Source organism: Heliconius melpomene, chromosome 13 (assembly GCF_056956725.1).
Source record: "Heliconius melpomene rosina isolate 202511_hmr_F chromosome 13, ASM5695672v1, whole genome shotgun sequence".
NCBI classification, from domain to species: domain Eukaryota; kingdom Metazoa; phylum Arthropoda; class Insecta; order Lepidoptera; family Nymphalidae; genus Heliconius; species Heliconius melpomene.
Window position 1 is genome coordinate 2,976,388 of NC_140401.1, and position 22,034 is coordinate 2,998,421.

At 31.1% G+C, this 22,034-nt stretch overlaps 1 protein-coding gene across 1 annotated transcript in view; it reads right to left on the reverse strand.

The window, feature by feature from the left end:
- The window catches only part of LOC146532475 (protein qui-1), a 91,108-nt gene that overhangs the window by 11,947 nt on the left and 57,127 nt on the right, over positions 1-22,034 (reverse strand). Inside the window, exons 14-19 of the mRNA XM_085195961.1 lie at positions 18,686-18,804; positions 14,363-14,541; positions 7,065-7,188; positions 5,162-5,273; positions 4,311-4,589; positions 1,605-1,776 (exon numbers count right to left, since the gene is read on the reverse strand). Coding sequence (XP_085052087.1) covers positions 1,605-1,776; positions 4,311-4,589; positions 5,162-5,273; positions 7,065-7,188; positions 14,363-14,541; positions 18,686-18,804 — 985 coding nt within the window. The remainder of the gene's footprint in view (positions 1-1,604; positions 1,777-4,310; positions 4,590-5,161; positions 5,274-7,064; positions 7,189-14,362; positions 14,542-18,685; positions 18,805-22,034) is intronic.

Here is a 22,034-nt window from a genome sequence, read left to right on the forward strand (position 1 = left end):
ATATTTTTCTAATCTTATATCTTATAAAACAAAGTCGCTTTTCGTGTCTGTCTGAACTTTCTAACTCTTCTTCTTCTAAACCACCCAACGGATTTTGATGCGGTCTTCACCATTAGGTCGAGTATTTTTCGTAGAAGGTTTATATATAGTTTATTTTTTGTACATTCTTATGTAAATTAACATAAATACGATAAATATGTATAAAGTCCTACCCGTTGAGGCCTTTTCGCGCATGCGCTGCTTTAATGGTAAGTACTACATGAAAATAATGTACTGGAGTATTATTCCTCTTAATAAGATCTACAAAAAAGTCCGCGACAGCATATTTTTATCTTTTAAGAATAACGTGTAGTGATCATATTTCTGTCTAAAAATAGTAATTTCAATATATTTTTTATTGTGAGGGATATTTTTCCATAATGGTATTAATCCTTATCCTTTAAAATACTTTATTAAATTTCTACGTTAAACGAAGATAAAATTTGCTTTTTACACTATTTCGAAATTGCGAATAGTATTAGAGAAAAACGCATTTAATTGTTGACACATCCTGCCGTTCACCGCCGACACTTCAGCTGTGCCGACTCAAGTTTTACTTATCCCTTACTCTCAGCATATAAATAAGTATATTAGTTACGTTGGCCATTTAATGTAGATCAAAACTGTCTTTTACTGTTTTTTTATTTTAATAAGTACTTTAGAAGTTGTTACAATATCAAAACATCCTTGCTGCGAAACGCGCCCCGCGACGTTTTGCTTATACAAGCGCGTCATGAGCAGTCATCGGTGATTCAGTGGTAGAATGCTCGCCTGCCACGCGGGCCCGGGTTCGATTCCCGGCCAATGCATTCTATTTAATTTTCCTCACAGGCAGCCACGTATTGCTTGCTTTTCATCAGGGACAGAATACCCTCTTCAGCATTAACTACAAGCTCGAAAAAAAACCCGCCTGCCTCTATAGTAACGAAGATTTAGATGCGTTTGCACGTATTGGATAATTGGAGTTGAATGTATTATTTCAGCGCGATATATTTGGTTTCATATTTTTTGTAGTAGTTATTAGTAGGTAGGCTTTTGTTTATAATATCTTCCGTTTAAAAATAGTCATTTAACTATCTAAAATAGTCATTTAAATATGTTTTAATAAGTCAAATTCAAATTCATATTCAAAATATTCTTTATTCAAATAAAATTTTTATAAGCACTTTTGAATCGTCGAATGAACATATGAACAAAAAGCTACCACCGGTTCGGAAGGCAGTTCTGCTGAGAAGAGCCGGCAAGAAACTCAACAGTTGCTCTTTTTAAAATCAATGGTACATTAGTACTTGAAAAGATTAGTAGCACAGATTTAAAATAACGGTACCTACTAAAAAATCCTTGCTGTGTAAAACAATTGGAAAATCCTTATTGACACTACGAAAATGCGGGCTGCATTAGGGTTTAATTAATTTTCACATTATCTTAAGCGCTTTGTAAACATACATTATATGAATAACCCAGTAGTTAAAGCGGGCGAAGCCGCAAGAGGGTCGCTAGTTAAATAATAATGGATAAACAATTATAAATCTAAAAAATAAACTAAGTTAGAGGTTTTTTTTTACCGGCAGCTAAAAGAAAATGATCCTTGTCGGCAATAGCCAAAGCCGCCAGATCGTGCGCGGCCGCCAGAGTACGTAACAATTGAGCAGTGTGCAGACTGTATATGTAGATGCGCTGGTCAGCACAACCAACCGCCGCTCTGGACGAGTCGTGTCCCACGCAGAAACATTTTACCTAAGGAAGAAAAGGCACTAAATAATTATCTTTTTTCACGCTATATCCCGCATATCCCGCAAGGTAGGAAGGAAGCCTAGCATTAAAACAATTCGGTCCTTAAATTTTGCTTCTCTTTGCCTCGACGCCAGAGCCAAGAAATGGAAATATAAATTTAAGTAAATATTTAATTTCCTTAAAAGGTAATCGAGCCCACAGTCAGCCGTGTTTACAGTCATACTTTATGCCACTACGCCAAGACGGTCTCAATAATGATTTTCATATATAATGACATAGTAATGGAGATAAACAATTCTGACATTCATAATATAAAAATTTTAACTTACTCAAAGAAGTTATTTAATGCTCAGATGATGTTAGCAAAGTTTCAAAAACAACAATAACTCGCGAATTCAGATATGTATCAAATTACAGAACCAAATTTAACGAGTTCCAATGTTCAAGCATTCCAAAGTTTGTTAAGCAGATATAAAATACATTCGTGACTGAATAAGAGTAACGGGTCCATTACATTTTTTATATTTTCCTTCCTTTCCTTCACGCATTTACCGCATTTAGCAGTAGTGATATGGCACTCGATCTTTAATTGTTTAGAGAGACATTATTTTTTCATTATTAGGTTGTTAATTTTATTCCTATTCGAGCAAATGATTTTTTTAATAATTTAATTTCTTTGTTCTGTTGTCGCGATAGGCCTCCAGAATTAGGCAGAAAGTGGGGAACGGAGTGTCTTAACACTAGGCTCCTTCTGCCTTACAGAAGTACAAAGGAAACCTAGTGTTAAAACACTCCGTACAATACTAAAACAATACAATTAATCGACTGCCACTAAACAATACACTGTATACTCTACATGGCTGGGCACAGAAAAAAGGATCCATCGCCTCGTTAGATTTCAATCTACAACCTTTCCACATCAAAATCAATTGCGGACTGTCGGACAAAAGCTAATCATGTCTAAATCTAATAAGAGAGAATGGTCTAAGGGCACTTACTAGAAATTGTCTGTAATTTATTTCTCTACAAAAGTGTAAGTAAGAGCTAAAACAATTTAGTGATCCTCAATTACAGCACGAAGAGGGTCGAGGGTTCTGGGTAACCTTTGCTCATTATAATGAATTTACCTTGTTAAGAACGTTCTAGATGGATCTTATTAAGACTTTAATTCGAAGATAGATTTACGGTGTGTTTGTTTTACTTTGGTTTAGTTATGTTAGTAACCTCGCTATGGTATCGTAAGTGATTGTACACTCGGTGGTTTTCACTAAAAACAATAAGGGGTGTAAATTTCTTGGCGTTGTAATATTAAGGAAAATCCTTATAACGAAACGAATAGATAGTCCTTACAAAAAAGAGTGAATTTAAAAAATACCTTTTTTAATTTTACAGGGTTCCCTAATTATATACGGTTTGTTTTTTTCTTTTACGCAGTCGAGTTGAGATTTTTTTATAATAATGTTTTTATTACAACTAATGATAGAATTATTGTAAGTTTCGTAATATTATATTTCTTAACCCATCCAATGTATCATATCAACAAAACCTTTTGTAGTCATGTCAAAAGGACATCTTAAAGGAATTGGGTCCACATTTCCAAGCTATCAAATCTACAATCGAGAAAATGGGGACTATTAAGGAAATTGTAACGTAATTGGATTACTTATTTCAAGTAATAAAGAAATACGAATTAGGAGGAAATAACTTCTTAGGGATTTCTCCTGAGATTTCGTTAAATTTTACAGGTACATTTGCATATTTTATTCTATTTAATTCAGAGGGTGAAGGAGTTAAAATTTAAATGTCTTCGATTAAAGCTTATATTCCTTTCTTTACTTTAGAAGTTTAAATATTGCCATTAGGTAGAAAATATGTTTTTTATCGCTTAGAATATAGGTATTATGTATAGCTATAATCTTTTAGTATATGGACAAATTAATATTTTAGATTCTATTTAAAAAATATTGCGACATCTGGCTACTTAAACGACGTAAATTTTTCCGCTAATCCGCAATGCAGCGCTCAACCATTTAGAAAAACTTACAGGTTTTCATACTTCTTTTCAAAAGTTATATAACAGACCGCATTGACACAGGTAAGTTCAGAATGCAAGATGCAATGGTTCCGTCAGTATGTTAAATATAGCTGTTATTCATCATATTTATATTAATTTAAGACATTTCCTATGGTAGCGTAGTGTCTTAACACTTCACTTTCTCGAGTGGGAATAAATTTGAAAAAAAAAAGAACAGTGTTAGTAATATAAAAATTAAAATATTTAGTTATTTAATAGAATGGAGAATAGATTAAAGTATATTTTTTTAATTAATATTTTTATTTTAAGTAAAATTAATATATATATATATATATATATATATATATATAACACTTCTGTCCAGTTTCTATTGAATTTAGAAGGCATTGCGTGCTGAGTGATAGAAATTATTGTTGCGCTTTGCCTTCTCACGTAATTTTTTATTTTTTATATTTTAATATATTTATTACACTATTGTGTACAATAGATTTTTTTTTCTTACCTTAGCTTTATGCCTCTTCAATACATGCAAATAAGTCCCAGTTATAAAAGTGCGGATGTGTAATTCGTTTTCTCCTTGCAGGGTGACTAAAAACACATTGTCCTCAGTAACTTCCATCGCGTGGACCGGCACTCCGGCGGAGACAGTGTTGAGTAACGTAAAATTGTCCACGTTCCACGTACAGATCGTACCATCTTGGGAACAGGTGACCAAGATGTCACCATCTAATATCACTTTGATTGATGTTACTGGGCCTCGGTGGTGGTCGAGTTTGGTTACCTTTGGAGAGAATATTGTAATAGAGTGGTGGCAGTGGAATCGTCTTATTATCTTATTATTTAAAATTAAAGATTGAAAATGTTTCTAAAATTATTTTTGTTACAAAATATAATCTATTTAATATGTTAATGTATTTGTATTCAATATATGGTTAATACAAAAATTATAACTCTGAAATAATTTTCTTTATCAAAGTGCTTATTATTCCTGGAAAAGGTAAAGGACGCTTTCCATTCATAATAATTATGTTTCTGTTTTCTATAATGCTTAAATCTGCTAGTAATTACTATATTGATGTCTTATTTTAAATATTTACATAAGTTATTGTATTTTTTTTGTGGAAATATAACTTATTTATTTTTATCATTTTTAATATTTTATTCCACATGTAAGAAAAAATATATACTTATTAGAAAATGTATAAAAATAATAGGAACGTGTCATCACACGTTCTTATTATTTTTGCACGATTTTCAAGAGGTGCGGGTTCAAATTCCGCTATGTAAAATTTTTTAAAAGTTTCTAAAAACTATTTTTTTCTATTTTTTTTTTACAAATATCTAAATGCTTACCAAGGCTCCATTAATAAGTGATGTGACAATAACGGCCGAGTCCTCCCCTCCGCTGATGACGAGTGAGCGGTTGACAATTGCTGCGACGCACAGAACGGGGGCTATGTGCTCTCTTGAGAAAAGAAATACGTAAAATGATTTTATTGTGATATATATTTTTAGAAATTATTAATTATAGCAGTTTTATATGATATGTAATTAATAAATATGTAAAAAAAATGTTTAGGCCAGTCGTGGCGCTGGTGCTCTAATGTGTGGAATATTTAATATTTTCATTTCTTCACTTTGATGTCGACGCAATACGCGGTGTTGAATTCCGCCACTAGTACAACACGTAATGCCTCCATAATTCGGCGAGAAGTTAGGAACGGAATGTCTTAACATTAGGGTCCCTCTGCCTACCTTATATTCTGGATACAGCATGAAGTTAAAAAAAGAGAATGTTCTTATATAAGCATTTTTAAAAACATAAGACATAGAAAGCAACTTGAAAAGTAATAAATAAAATACTATATTTAATTATAGTATACTAACTCCATAATTTTAGTTATCAACAATAATCACATTTCGTATTTAAAAAAACACAATTGTACTGCTAAAAGTTAGTACTAATAAAAATTCCGAGCATAAAAATTATTCGTCCCAACAAAGCACCGTAGTAGAACAGAAGCTAACGAACTTTTACTTGCTAGTTACAAAAGCGGCTCTTAGTTTTGATATCAAGGTTTTTTGAGCTTTGTAACTTTTAAATTACGTTTTTTTTATAATAATTATAGTGAGTAAGGCCAGTTGTGGCGCAAGTGTACAGGCGTGCGACTGTAAACGCAACAGGTTGTGGGTTCGGTGCTCAATAGAGAGAAATAATTATTATTTATCAATGTTTTTACTTCTTCGCTCTGGCACCTAGCCAAAATCTCGGCGTTAAGTTCCGCTACTCAACACGCAATACCTCGGAAAGCTTCAGCGCAAGTGGGGAACGGAGTATCTTAATACTAGGTACCTTCTGCTTAAATTCCTATTCGCGGGATACAGCTGGAAACTGATTCAAATATTTTCATTTCTTTGTTCTGGTAACTGTGCAAAAAGAGGCGCGGCGTTGATTTCCGCCACACAATACGCAAGGCCCTTGCGTCACGACAGCCTCGATTTAATATTTCATATTCTCGAGTGGCAATCGAACCTATAGCCTGCCGCGCTTCCAGTCGCACATCTGTGGCCTTACTAAATCCAATATTATATAGCACAACATTATTAAATTTCCACATGGAAACACTAGTTTGCATTGTGTTTAGAATTAGCTCTAAACTTTCCAAAATACAAAGCTTATTCTAATTAATTATATAACTTGTCTACAACTGATACCGCCAATGTATTTACTAAGTATTTAAGTGAGGAAACTAAGTATATACGGAATTTCAAAGCAAAGTTCCCAAGTAAACATGCCAACCTATTAAATTGTGGGCACTAATGATGTATTATGTTACAATAAGAGCTGCTGCGTACGTACGAGGGTAAGTTATTACCAGGGCACGTTCTAGTTTTACTGGAGATATCCATTCATATTTATTATAGTACTCGTATAAAGAGCATGAAATGTTTTTGTTTTTTCTTATATTTTTTTCTAATTTTTTTTCTTTGGAATCGTCATAAAAATATAGTTTTACAGAATTTAGTTAAACCAGTTAAGCGAGATTATAATTCCTATATATAATATAATTTCCTGAAAGATTTGATTATTATAAGAAACATTATATGTCGATATTTTATAGACATAGCCCCATTTTAAAGTACAGCTAAAAACATTGTTATCAACAAACTATAATATAAAAATGTACTGTAAAGAAATGTTTTCACTTTCACTCGAACCTAAAAGCAGAAATTCTATATTAAAACTGATACTCACAAAATTTTCGTCTTAACAGCCAAAGTGTGTAAATCCCATACAACGACACTCGTATCCTCTGACCCGGTGAGGAGATACTGGGATTCGCGCGTGACGCACATACACAGTATCCGGCCGGAGTGACCTGGAAACAACTTGGGGTTATGGCTTTTGATGATGAACTGGGATAGGTTAAGATCATTGTTAGGGAAAATAATTGTTCAAGTTATACAAGATATTATATTATCGAAAGCATTTTTTGTTTTAATGCTTTAATATGAAGAATGTTTTTTAAAAATACGTATGTAACAGCATAGGCAGAGGGAAACTGGTGTTAGGACACTCCGTGAAACGATATGAAAGTAATTTATTTTTCCGAGTGGAAATCGGTAACAATTATAAGTAGAAAGTAGAGAAAAAAATTATCTATCATTAGATTAGATAACTTTCTTTCTACCTATACAAAATAAAGAATATGAATAAATAATATAGAAAAAACTACTTAACTATCTATATCATAATAATATCTAATCTCATCCCTTAATAATAGAAGGAGCAAATCAATATATTTCCAATATAGCTAAGCACTGGGAAATCTGTTCGAGCTACAATTACGTAATATGAAACCACATATTAAACTAATCGGTGGATTAAACGTAACATAGCGTCTAATAAGGATTGAAGGGTATAATTATTAGGAATATAGCAATTATTGACTTCGAGATTTGCTCTGTCGATGTTATTGCCAGTATATTATATATGAATATTGTACACTTATTAAATTCTTAACAAATTGCCTGCATTTTATAAGGGCTCTCCGTTTTTTATGTAATACGTATACATTTTGACTTTTCGGGCATTTTTCTTTATTTTTATTGTAAGTTCTCAGTTCGTACCAATTTTTTATCATTGTAAATCCCCGAGAAGTACTATGTAGGTTTTGAATACACGAATTTCATATAAAATGCAACAAAATCGATCCTTAAGCGCTCGTAACTTTTGATTTCGTTGACTTAGATCTTTAATTTTCTGTGCTTAAGAGGACCATAGACTTGAATATTTAATATTAATTTCAGCTCGACACCTCCACGCGATCTCAGGAAGATAACTTCCTGGAATATGCGTCTTTTATACAAATAAAAGACGCATATTCCACCTATTAAATATAGGAAGGAATATTTAGGCAATTCCTTCGGGGGTATACTTAAAGACGTCGGACACCGTATTCCCATTAAATGGTGAGATATTTTTACTTTTATTTTTATTTTTATCATTTGTTATATTTTAAAGTTTTTTGTTTTCTAATTGAACTCATTTTGATCATACTAATTTATGAATGGATGCTTGTGAGGCGGGCGTTAATAACTGCCACACAGTTTGTAACTAATGCGGTTATTATCGTTATAAATTGTTTTTTTGTAATTTTGTTTATGAATAAATTATATTATTATTATTATTTACTCTCAACATTGGTTGGTATAATGCAAATCTAAATTGAGATGTCGATTTTCTTCTCGATTTATTCGTTAGAGGGTCAAATTATATGGTTCAGATATAGCTGACATTAATATTTTTATTGAACGTATATTTATATTCTTTTCAAAGGTTACTTAATACAAAATTAGATCTTAAAAGGTCAAATAGTGTTTGCGTAGAGTAGTTGAAGGGAGCCAAGAAATATTAATTACTAGCGGCCCGCTCGCGGCTTCGCCTGCGTGAACTACGTTATTATCTGTCCATGAGTACCTACGGTCTATAAGTGACGTCCATTCAAAATTTGAGACTCCTAGCATTTGTAGTAACGAAGTTTCATACAAAATTTCAACCACAAAAACAACCCCTTAGAAGCCGAATATTGCAAATTCCCGTCTTAGCGAGCACCTACGTCCTATAAATAACTCCTATGCAAAATTTAAGATTCCTAGCACATGTAGTTTCTGAGATTTCGTGATGAGTGAGTGACCTTTCGATTTTATATATATAGATAACGTTACAAGTAGAAGAAAATAACGCTTTTATTAAAGAAAATTTACAAAATAACGATTATCAAAATGGCGTTTGGAAACAAGACATATCGCGGCGTTGAGTTCATTACTGAACACGCCACAAAAGTTGGGGAACCTCGGGAAGGTTCCCAGGGAAGTAAAAGTATCTTATTATGTTGAAAAAATGCTATATTAGTACTTTATATCATTAAAAATAAATAATTAAATACCCTGTCTAATTATTTTATACCTACTATACTTCATTTATTGTATAAATTTGGATGAATAATAAGTTATAGGAATAAAGAAGTCTATAATACACCACTCAATTCAGTCTCGAACACTCATTATATTTCTTAGGAAACGTTTCTTTTTCATGCCACAAATAATCCTCGTGTGTATAGATAGATATCTTTAGTCGTAATGTTATAATAATTTTCTTTGAGACTACAGTTCTATTAATAAGTATGCATATAAGTATTTATTAACATAGTTTAAGAGAATAGTTCTTTAATTTCCACGTAGTATACGTGTTTTAATATTGATTAAAAAAAAATGTTACTGACAAAAGTGTAAATTAATAATTAAATTCAAGAAAATATTATGAAGTTAGCTTTTATGATGAGATAAAATATATAATATATGTATACCACAATAGCAAAACTATTTGAAACTAGTTTCTCATGAAACCAACTGGGTTCTCCAATCTTTTATTTTCTGACCGAACCAGTTAGAAACTACTTGTGATTTACTTTTCGTTTTATTATCACAATTTTTTATAGGACATAAAGTTTTTATATAAAAAAAAACAGAAGCTATCCCGCGTATAGCAGTGTAGGCAGAGGGAACTTAGTGGTAAGCTGTTCCCTACTTTCCGCCAAATATTTCAAGGCATTGTGTATTGAATGGCGGAATTCAACGCCGGAAAGAAATGAATATATTAATAAATAACAATTCATTTCCCCGAGTGGGGATTAAACCCACAACGACCGCGTTACAGTTACTCCCTTGTGCCCCTACGCCACGACGGCCTCGTTTGACTCTGACAAAGTTCTTATAGGAAAAAAAAACCTATATGTTACATATTTTACTAAGAATATATTTATAAGAGCACTCGAGAGTGTTTATCCACTCAAAGTTCTGTGAATCGCGTAATCTGCTAAGTGCTGCCTCTTTTTATAAAAAACAAAACGTACAACGCTGAAGTACATGCTACAAGTATTAATATATTGAAATTTTATATTAAAAAACATATAGTAGGACGAATTAATGATTTTCATTAATATTCTAGATAAGTAAAAAGTACTTTAGAGCATATTATAATTTCATATTTAAAGATTAGTGACAATTATTAAATATATAAAAAATATATATAACAAAATCAAAAAATATTATTACCTTTGTTGAGAAACATACAATAGACTTTAGAAAATGGACGATTTAATAAAATTTCTAACAAAAACTGCTCTCAGCTTCTCTATAACGTAAGAAGACGATATTTTATATCCCAGACAACAATTCACAGCTGGTGAAGGAAACACTAGAGCAATATCAAAGGAGTTTCGCACTGTTCAATTAAATTTAATATTGTACACTCGCTCGCAAACAGTTCGTTGTTATTATTTGGGACCAACGGTACTTATATAAACTGGTATATTATCTAAATCTGACGCCTTCATCATTAGACTACATTCGATAGTTTTGAGATCGATCCTATTTTAATAGATTTGATTGAAAATTACTTAAAAAATATCTAAATGTAGAGTAAAGTAAAGCAATAAAATTATTATGTATTATATTTTCCGATACATTTACTATGCATATAGTAGGGTACGGTAGGGTACATTCACATAAGATTTGAATTTGATTGTTTAAATTATTTTAAGGAATTGAATCTACAACTTCACGCCAGACACTGTTCCACTGCGCCTCCATAGTTTTAATTTACAACAATAAAGGAGAAATTAGTACAAATATATACTGGTATATTAAGTTATCTATTATCTTTGTATACTTTCAGTAATATCTAACTCATGTTGTAGTATATACTCGTGTATAGTTTAACGATTCTATTGTTCAGTAATCATGGCTGCTAATGGTATTTGTAATTTATATCGATCGTTGATTCCGAATAATTTCTATTATTATTTGCATAATAAATTGCTGATTCATATGTAGGTATATGTAGGCCAGTCGTGGCGTAGAGGCACAAGCGCGACTGGTCGATTCCCAAACGGGAAAAATTAATATTTAATATTTTCATTTCTTCGCTCTGGTGTCGAAGTCAAACCGCAGCGTTGAGTTCCGCCACTCAACACGCAGTGCTTCCAGAATTTGGCGGAGAGTGGGTAGCGGAGTGTCTTAATACTATGCTTCCTCTACCTACGCTGCTACATGAGGGATACAGCGTGAACCTATAGCCTATATAAATGCATAGTTAGGTTAGAAAATGATTTGCAATTTTCTACCAGATGTTTGGTAGATTTAAGTGTTTTCAGTAATGTTTATTTTCATTTTATTTGCCGATAATTGCTTGTTCACTTCAATTTTAATAGCTTTAGTTTGGTTCGGTGTGGACACATATGCTGTTAGGTGGAATTTGTATTTCGCAATGTCTTTTTATATCCTTACTTGAGAAGAGTGGGGATATTTATGGCTTACAGTATTAGCTGGTTTCATAAAAATACATATAATAAATTTAAAAATATATCTAAATGTCAATAGTCATTAGATTCGTTACTTTCCACGAATACAAAAAGCATTGTTTGAGCCAACGACCATCTTATATAATAAAAATTCCCAACTATTATATTTATTACAAAATTATAATAATTGTATTAAACATTATAATAAGTAAGCCGCGGTTATATCGTGAATAAAGAATCCAAGAGTCGCTTTAGGGCGAATCGGTATTTAAATTTTACTTTGATGTTTGCTTCTGTTTCTATTACTGGTTGGCCCTTAAGCGATTTACGTCGTTTATTATTATATTCTAAATTGTATGGTTTGATAAAATATATTATATTTGTTATATAAAACGATGTAAAAGAAAATTCAATGGTGGCTTATGAAGAAAAATTGTTGTCATTCCTTTTAACGATCATTCTTATTATTTCTTTTTATTTCTACCTTTTATAAAAAATTCTATACTCTATATTTAACATGCTAAACATACAAGTTTAGATATAGATTAAAATATCATGTATATAAAAAAATCTATTTATACTATACAAATAGAAAAAAATCGATAGTTATTAAGCATAACGTTTTTGTGATTACAAATAAAAAAGAAAAATAACTCTTTTAAATTATGTGGATTCTTCTGGTTGGGCATACGTATGTATAAAATAAAATATGGATTTTAGGTTTTTTAAAATTATGCATATACTAGGCTTGGCGTAGTATGTTTTGAGTAATGAAATAAAAGTCTCATTTTATGCGAGACCAGGGGAACGACAAAATAAATATCTAGGTGCTATCATATGTCCTTAAATGACGAGGACTATTAAAAAAATACAAAAAGTACAAATAGAGAATTAATTTAAATAAAAATAAATGAAATAAAAGGCAAAAGAAGAATTCTATAAAACACATAAATAAATCAATATAAAAGAATAAAAATGGGACAAAGTTCTGCTCAATACAAAGTAGCGAAGTAATGGCAAAAAGGGATTTCTCTTGTTAATTAAGGGTGCGTGAGATGAAGGAACAAATGTTAATACCGTCGCTTGTTGAGAGGGAGCGAGTCTATATGGGTAAATTTGGAATGTTTGTTTATTTTCCTCGCTCTTAATATATACAAAATTTAATGTATTATATTCATTTTCACACATTTCGGTTCGTATTATGCTAGGTAGACAGAAAGCTGCTAGTGATGTTCTATATTATATATACTTATTAAGAAATATTTAGCCACTACCCCTCTTACGGCGTTGAGTTCCGCCACTCTATAATTAATGTTTTTATTTGGGCAAAACGTGGAGAACAAAATATCTAGAAAATTTTCCTTGTTTTCGACTTCCTTACTACATTTTTATATTCGGAATAACAGTTAAGCTAAAAAGATATTGTTATTAGGGTTATTTCCCAACAAAAAAACACGATTTCCATACTTATCAATTGATTGGACTCTACAATAAAAAATATCGACCAAAATTGTTTAATTTTAGACTTGTAGTAATTAATTATGAACCCTTTTGATATTGTATTTCCAATCAGTTTCATTAATCTTTTAAATTGAATTTCTGTACTAAAAATACATAGACACTTGGCAAGTGAAAAGAGCTTTCTTAAGCTCTACAATTGTCACTCGAAACCTTTTAAGTGCTCATCAAAGGAAGAAGGTACCTAATGCTTAGTCATAGAAATACAATCGCTTTGAAAAGATCATGTAGCGATACTTATTCTATTTATTCGAGTTTTGAATTTAAGACATTTCCGGGTTAATAATTGCAAGGACATATGTATATATTCATTTATACACATTAATTAACTAATCAATGTTAACCAGCTTCACGCTGTATCCCGCACACAGCAGGATAGGCAGAGGGAACCTAGTGTTTAAACAATCCGTTCCCCATTAAAATACAAAAAAATACTGGAAAAAATACCAAATTTTGAAGTTACGTGTCCTATGTTATTGTTTGAAATATTTTGACAAAGTCACTATCCATATATATTTTATGGATATATTCATTAAAAAATGAGTCAGATGGGTGATGCCTATACAATTTGAAGAAGACACGATAAAAGTCGGCTCTTTCCAATAAAAATAATATATTTTGAAATCGGTACAAGAAAAAGAAGAAATCGATGGATGAACATAGATAACATATCTGCTCATTTTTGAAGTCGGTTAAATATAATCTTACACACTAAATATATCTCAAAAGTTTCAAAATTCATAATATGAAAAAGAACTTAATTAAAGAGAGCGAACCACGTAATGCCTACGAAGGTTTTTCGTCCGTTAATTAAGTGTAGGTGAAAAGAGCAAGCCAACCTTTATAAATATTGTAGCTTACTGTTATTAAGAAGATAGAAGTGAAAACAATCTATCATTTTCAATTTTAACGTGCTTTCCAAAATGCTGCTGTTTTTAAAATTACACAAAAAAGTATATCTGGGATATATTATGTACAAATATGATATAGATATATGAAAAAAAAAACTATAATTTATTTTTATATTCAAATATTTTTCTTGTCGCAGCCAATACATATTATCGGTAAAGGTTAGAATATAAAGAACAATGACATTGTGTCAGCTGTCTTTTCATCTCGATGTACGCGAAAATACAAAAAAAATAAGACGAATCACTGTAAAATCGCTTACCTTTAAACGTGTGTACTTTTGAATTAGACATGACATGCCACAACTGAGGGTCACCAGCGGACGGCGCCAGTACAAGATGTTGTCCAGATGGTGCGAGCTGAAGGAGTCGAACACCCGCCCCAGGGGTTGATCCTCCCACGGACACAACACGGACCGTTGAAGCGATTGGTGGATGTAACCTAATAAATAAACAATACATTCGTATAAGCATTCTATTTCATTTGTCTTAAGAAACTTATATTTTTAAGAGAGTTTTAAGAGTCAATCGTAGCGCAGGAGTACAATCTATGACTGTTTAACGCGACGCGGCTTAACGCGGGTTCGATCCCCGTTTGAGGAAATGAAAATACTTAAATTCCTCCACTTAACCTTCAGAGTTCCTTCACTCAACACGCATACTTCCCGACTTTATGCCGAATTCTGAAACGGAGTGTCTTAACGCTAGGTTCCCTCAGCCTACTCTGCTGTGTGCGGGATACACCGTGAAGCTGATTAGGTTCTTTTTAATATATATTGTGTATAGGTAAAAAAGTTAACCGATATCAAAATATAAATGCTTATAACATATAAACAAATACATGTTATTGAATGAAATGTGTAATACTAAAATCAATAATAATCTACCAAACAGTATTCTCCAAATAAACATTTAGCTTAATTAAAATGAACAACCTTTGTTATTTACGTAACATGAAAAATAAATATCATGTTTATTGAGGCCAGTAGTGGTGCAGGGACACAAAGTGAGGCTGTAAACGCGACAGGTTCTGGGTTCGATTCCCACTCACATAGGAAATAAAATCTCACATGATCAATCATTTTCTCATTTCTTCGCTCTGCTGTCGAGGAAAAGTGCGGCGTTGAATTTGTCTCAAAAATGGGAAATGAAGTGTTTTTATATTAGGTTTTCCTCTGTTTACCCTGATGTATGCAAAATACAGGGTGATGCTTAAAAAAAATACAGAAAAATATATATCATCGTATACAGAACGTGGAAAACGGCAATTCCCATAACAGTCCACATACGCCGTAATGAACGCTTAAATGGCACGAACAATTTCCCAAATGGTCCCCCTGTACAGTCGATGGGGTCAGAAAGTTAATGAGATACGATAAACAAAACAATTAGCGATCCGATTACAGTACTACTCTTTTCGACAAACCTTTAATTAATTGGTGGCTAGATCACACCTGTTGGTGGTATTGGTGACAGGCACGCTAAGTATGCAATTTATATAGAAGTGATGTGAACTTCCATTGAAGCTATGGAACAGCGCAACAGTGGACAACATGAGATGGTTATAAATTCGATGACTACACGGGGAAATCTCTGTCTCTCTTTTCATATCTCTGTCTAAAAAGATGTGGCGGAAAAACGCGTGTATTGCTTAGTGTATTCCTTTATTATTGTTTCTCATTTGAGTAACTTGTTTCTTATACTTAGCAAAAATATATTTAAATAAAAAAAGAAAAAATATCTATGCTATAATATAGCTATCTATAATAACAAAACGATGTACCTTTGAATACATATATTGACCGTAGCCAAACAAACTTCACTAACCAAACTCTATAGTGTATTTTCGTACGATACCACTATATGCAATGGAAAAAAACAATATGAAATATTCGATGGAATTTTATATTTTGCTGAATTTAGTCACAATTGGGAGTTGGTTAACCATTGTTAATGGTTATATAAAAATAAATATACGATATTTAATAAAAAACTGGTGAAGAACGAGTCGGACTTGCCTATGATAGGTTCCGTAGCGGCAAATAAAAAATATATTATATTACTAGTACCATCATTTCGAGTCGATTCGACCGAAAGTTATTTTCATCAAAACTCTGGGAGAGTTCTTAAACCACGAAATCAATTTTGTTTAAAGCAATTTTCGCTTGAAGTTTTCATTGAATTCTATAATCCCATTCTATTTTTATTTTTTCCCCTTCGTAGTTCAAAATATTTATCAGTGGTGATCAGAATAGCTTTTATTTATAGTTGCTTTTTACTTACCCTATAAAAAAATAGAATAGACTTGAATATTTTAAAATAACTGTCATACATATGTTCCACCAGTAGGTAAAACGATTTTATAGTTTTAAATTAAAACCTTATTTGTTAGTAATAATTATTGTATATTGTATATATTTAAGCGTGTTAAAGTAATTTCTATTAAGAAGTAGGGCAAGTTATCGCCTAAGTATTTATGAACAAAGGATGTGGGTAACAGGTGCGGTTCGTTTCTGGCGGCGAAAGCTACCACAATAACTATAAACTAAAATATATATTTATCTTTTTGATAGAAAATACACAATGGTTTACGGGAAAGTTGGATTGTGTGAAAGGTTTTTCTTTTTATTCTTTTGGTCAAAAATGAGGTAGAATAAATTGGCTTTTCAATTTTTTTTGCCGCTAAAACATGGTTTGTTTGGTTCAGAATTGAGAATATTTAGATTCAAGTTAATTGTTTTTTTTTTATGTGTCAAGTGTATACAAATAGCTTAATAAGACGCATTGAAGAAACACAAGAAGTACTCGTATGTCTTGTAGAGATTCTCATTACAAAGTTGATCACAGAGAATATATCTTTGTCCTATTAATATTGATTTTAAGTTAGGATTTACTTTCAATTTTTGAAAAACAAATATCGCCCAAGTTTTTAGTTTGAAAGCTAAGTCAAAATAAATAGATTAATATTGGAAGCGAAAAGTTTAAGGTAAGTTCTGATTTCAACACATGCTGCGCCAATTAGTGTATCAGTAAATAAGTTTTCCAGAATTAAATTGGATTGTGTATATTAGAATTAGAAGTTTATTATACACTTCTAAAACCCAGTATTTTAATTATATAAAGAAAATATTATGAATTATTAAAGTAACTATATAACATTAATAGAGAGAATAATCATCGATCAACTTTAAATTTAAATAAATACTTTATTAATAAATAATAGATACTTTATTCTCGCGAGTGTGAATCGAACCCACAACCATCGCGTTACAAATACATGCTTTTGCCTCTGCGCCTCGCCACCCTCGTTCAACATTATTTAAGCAGTAATTATATTTTAAATACTTTTTTAATAAATGCTTTTAAATACACTTGACAAGATTGCATTTTTAATAACCTTTTTTGTTGTCGTGCTGTATAAATATTAAACTTTTTCATCGCAAACCCAACCTACTTTCCGTTTAAACTAAGAGTTGTGTAATCTTTGTGTACTGTGTTTTCTTGCATTTTTCATGTTATTATTGCAGTAAAACTTTTAAAATATATAAAGTTATATTATGTAGATTTGCATACTATTTATTTATATATATTCTTTTCTTTTCTATGAATAGCTTTTACATGCGGCTTCGTCCCCGTGTCGGGTGGAAATAAATACTTGTTATGTATTTCACATTCAGTACATACAGTAGGATATATCGAAAGCGATAACCTATTAATTACTTTGACAAATGGACCATCTAAAACAATATTATTTTTTCAATTTAAACCAAAAACTCCTGTCCTTTAGCATTATCGTACTAAGATAGATAGTAAAGAAATAATATATCAAAGAAAAGTCCTCTATCCATAAATTTAGACATCACATTCGGGGTAAGTCTTCGAGTGGTATTTGAAGTCGCAACCTTGAACTTGAACGGAAATTAAACTACATTGAACCATTGAACAAATTCCCTTAGATAATTTGAACTGTTAAGCTTAATTTAATAACTTTCGTGTATTAACTTATGATTAATGAACTAAAATACCTATATTATGCATGACTTCAATAGATTCATCAACAATGGTTTCAAATATTGGAGCGAACTCGACTATGTTTTGTTAAAATGTGACTGTATAATAAATCAAAAGAACTTTCTCATTTTGTTTTGATTGATGTTGTACCAGAGGTTGGTACAATGTGCTTTCATTGTGAATCTGGTATTATACGGGTGAAATATTCATTTTTTTTACAACTGTTTCATATTTAACTTTAAAATATTATTTCTTTCATTATATAGTGTGCTTGTTGTTTTTAACTTAAAACGGCAATATATTTTCTTATAAAATTTATACACTAAGTATTTTTTAGAATAAGCTCTAGGTTTTAATAAATTTCACGCGTTACTTCTGTGTATGTTTACTATTCTTGAGTTACTTCAAAATAATTCATATTTAGAATCCTACTATAGAATGGTATTAAAATGAAATAAATGTAATTTATATATCATAGATACATGCATATCATACATACATACATATGAACCTCTTCAATAAAATTATTTTCAAATTTAAATTAACAAGTTTAAAAAATAAAAAAATTAACTCACCACCCATTAAGCGGTACAAGAAGAGGTTTGTCGTAGCCGTCGCACCAGGCCATAGCGGCTGTGACCAGAGTAGCGAGGACCCCGCGTCTTGCAACTGCTGGACGCAGCCATGCTATTATCTAAATAACAAAAAAAACATTATATTATATCTATACATATAATTTCGCCCTAATATATTTCTTCTGACATTTGCTTATCAAAATTTATAACAAAGAACTTATTAAACTCTCTCCACATTATTCCCAATTCTATTTATTAAATTTCATACAAAATTGGATTTATTTAAATATAAATCATAATATATTACTTTCTTCATATAAGGATAGGACTAATACATGTTTCTTTTGTACCAGATAGGTTTACACAAGACCCTTTATAACTGACGAAGGTAAAGCCGGGCAGCTTAACCCTGTCAACAGAGTTGTGAATGGAGAGTTATTCGATAGTATCTGTAATTTGATTAAAAATACCGTTAAGAATGAGCTAAACTCAATAGATAAGTAAGAAGGTTCTTTATAAAAGAGACATCAAGATTGGAAATAAAGAAAATTTGTTGGAATTGGTTTATTTTTTTAAACTTCATCTTGTATCTTGCATGTAGCAGGTTAGACAGAGGGAACCTAGTGTTAAGACACTCCTTTCGCGTGGTACTCTACGCCGCGTTTTGCTTCGGTACCAGAGCGAGAAGACAAAAAAAAATAATATTTTTAAATATATATTTTTAAATTTAAATAACATTATTTATACATATGGCAGTTAATATATCGAATCGAATTATTCTCACATAAAATCCATTTTATAACGAGTAAAATTCTGCTATCCCATATTTGTGAAGCTTTCATGAAGGCGGCTACACGAACAACACTAAAATGGTTTACTTAATCCTTTTTTCAAACAAATTGGATGTGAAAGCATTTCCATGCACACGTTAGAGCTTTTATATTTTTAAACTTTTTTATACATGTCAACTAATAGTGCTGAGGGCTATTAAATTTTTCAAAGCAATTATTATATTATATTTACTATATTTTGTGATATAAAATTCTCACATTTCAGTTTGTCAGTAGACATTTATTGTCATCTTGTTCTCATTCTTTCTCTCATCTCTAAATTGAGGGAAAAACCATATTGAAAAATAATAATTCATTCTTCCAAGTGGGAATCGAACACACAGTCGTTGTTTGCGCTACGACGGCCTACATTATTTAACATTTTATAATACAAACAGAATTATAAATAGTTTTAAACATACTATTTCCATTTAAGGTTAAATAAAGCGTGTAAACAAAACACTATGAATATTCATAAAAAAATGAATGGTGACAAAAGGGACTAATGGTATTAACCGGGGCCTTATTTATACACTTGCCTCTAAGAGGGTTATCTCTAGCTATTTAAACTTGGAGGGTTTGTACAGTACTGCGAGTAAGGGACAGATTTAACTACAAAGGTTCCAAATTAGATAAGTTTGCTAATTCAGTATTTACTTTTATTTACAAATGGAATTAAGTTGATTAGGTAACTTGAGTAGAAGGAAAAAACATTTATTTACGAAATACTTCGAAGGTAGGCCGAATGTCAAATAAAGTTTATTTTAATGAGTTTTTCAGTGTTTTTTTCCGATTAGGCAAAAGGAAGCTGGGGACTTAGTGCTAAGACACTCCGTTTCCATTAAAACATTTCCGCTCCCTACTTTCGGCAATATTTTGGAGATATTACGTGTTGAGTGGCGGAACTCTACGCTACACTTTGCCAAATTACCAAAGTGAGGTAATAAAAGTATTAAATATTTCCTCGAATGGAAATCGCACCCACAACTTTCTCAATCGCAAGCTTGTACCCCTGCGCCACGACTTGCATCGAGTTTAACTTATTTACTTTCTAGTTTTTTCAATTTCAATTTAGCGGTTTTCATCGAACGAAATGCGATCTAAACATGAAAATGGACGAGAAGAAACATTGCAGTATAATTCAAACCTATAAATACTAGAAATAGTTTTATAATATACATAAAAATTATTTATTAATATTTTAATTTGAACACGCAATGCCTCGAAAAATTCGGTGAAACGTAGGGTACGAAGAGACTTACCTTTGCTAACTAAACTTTTATTTTGTATTTCCTATGTGTTTTTATGTGCAATAAAGAATATATATAATTTTGTTTGATATAAAATTTGAAAATGAAATTAAAGTGTACGAAATAATGAAAAAATATAATAATGAAATCAAAATATTTAACCATTTGATTGGTTATAGGTAACTCTGAGACGCATAACATTTTATTAGCAACCTACATTTTTAATTCGCTCCGGCCATAAAGTTGCTATAAAAATCCCATCATGGAATTTTATCGTGTTTGTCTTTCAGTATAAGGTCGCTTTGATTGACAGTAAGCTACCAACTTAATGAATTGAACATTATCTTCGAATCTTTAGCCATTTTCTTAATGAATACGTTTTCAAATGACGTCATATTTTTTAAAAGTTTTTTTCCTCAGTTATTTAAAAATATATTTTTAGAGATTTCATTAGAGTTTTCATCTTGAGAAAACTTTCCAATTGAATTTTTAAAAATATTTAACATTTCTAAAATGGAACATAGAAGAAATATTTTTCTAACTTTCGAGCTGAGGTTTACTTAAAACATTTTAACATTTTTATGTTTTCAAAATTTAAAACCGGTTGCCGTTACATATAAATGTTTTCTATTTTCTATCCCAACAGGATATTGCGTGTGATACACCCCACGTCGCCCTTCGTCTAACTAAATTGAAGCATCATTTATATTTTAAACATAAATTTTCCTGAACGTAAGACTTGAAGCCACTATATAAATTGAAATTGCATTTCAACTACTCTATGATGAAATCAGTTCATTAATTTACATATACTTGATAAATTAACCTGCTCCGATAATGATTTAAACAACTATGTACAGTATGAAGTTGTTAATTAGTTAAATTTCAAATAGATATTAAATAATATAAAATAATTTACTATTCTATAACGAAGTGAATAGGCATTCAAGCGAATATTGGAATAGAATAGATAATTTTATTTGTAATTTATTTGTAATTTTACTATACCTCAACTTTAGTAGAGTAAAATTGCATATTTAATTAAAGTGAAGTTGGCGTTTAAATAGAATTATATATTTGCAATTCATGTAATAATACTAATAATATGGAAAATTGGGAACGAAGTGTCTTAACACTCTATTTCTACGTTATTATGCTAATTTACCGTAAAGTTAAACAAAGTAACTCAAATCAAACAAAGAGATTTTTCTGAAAGAAAACTCAGTTATTTTTTCTTTTGAGGTTCGGAACTCAAAAAGATAAAAATAT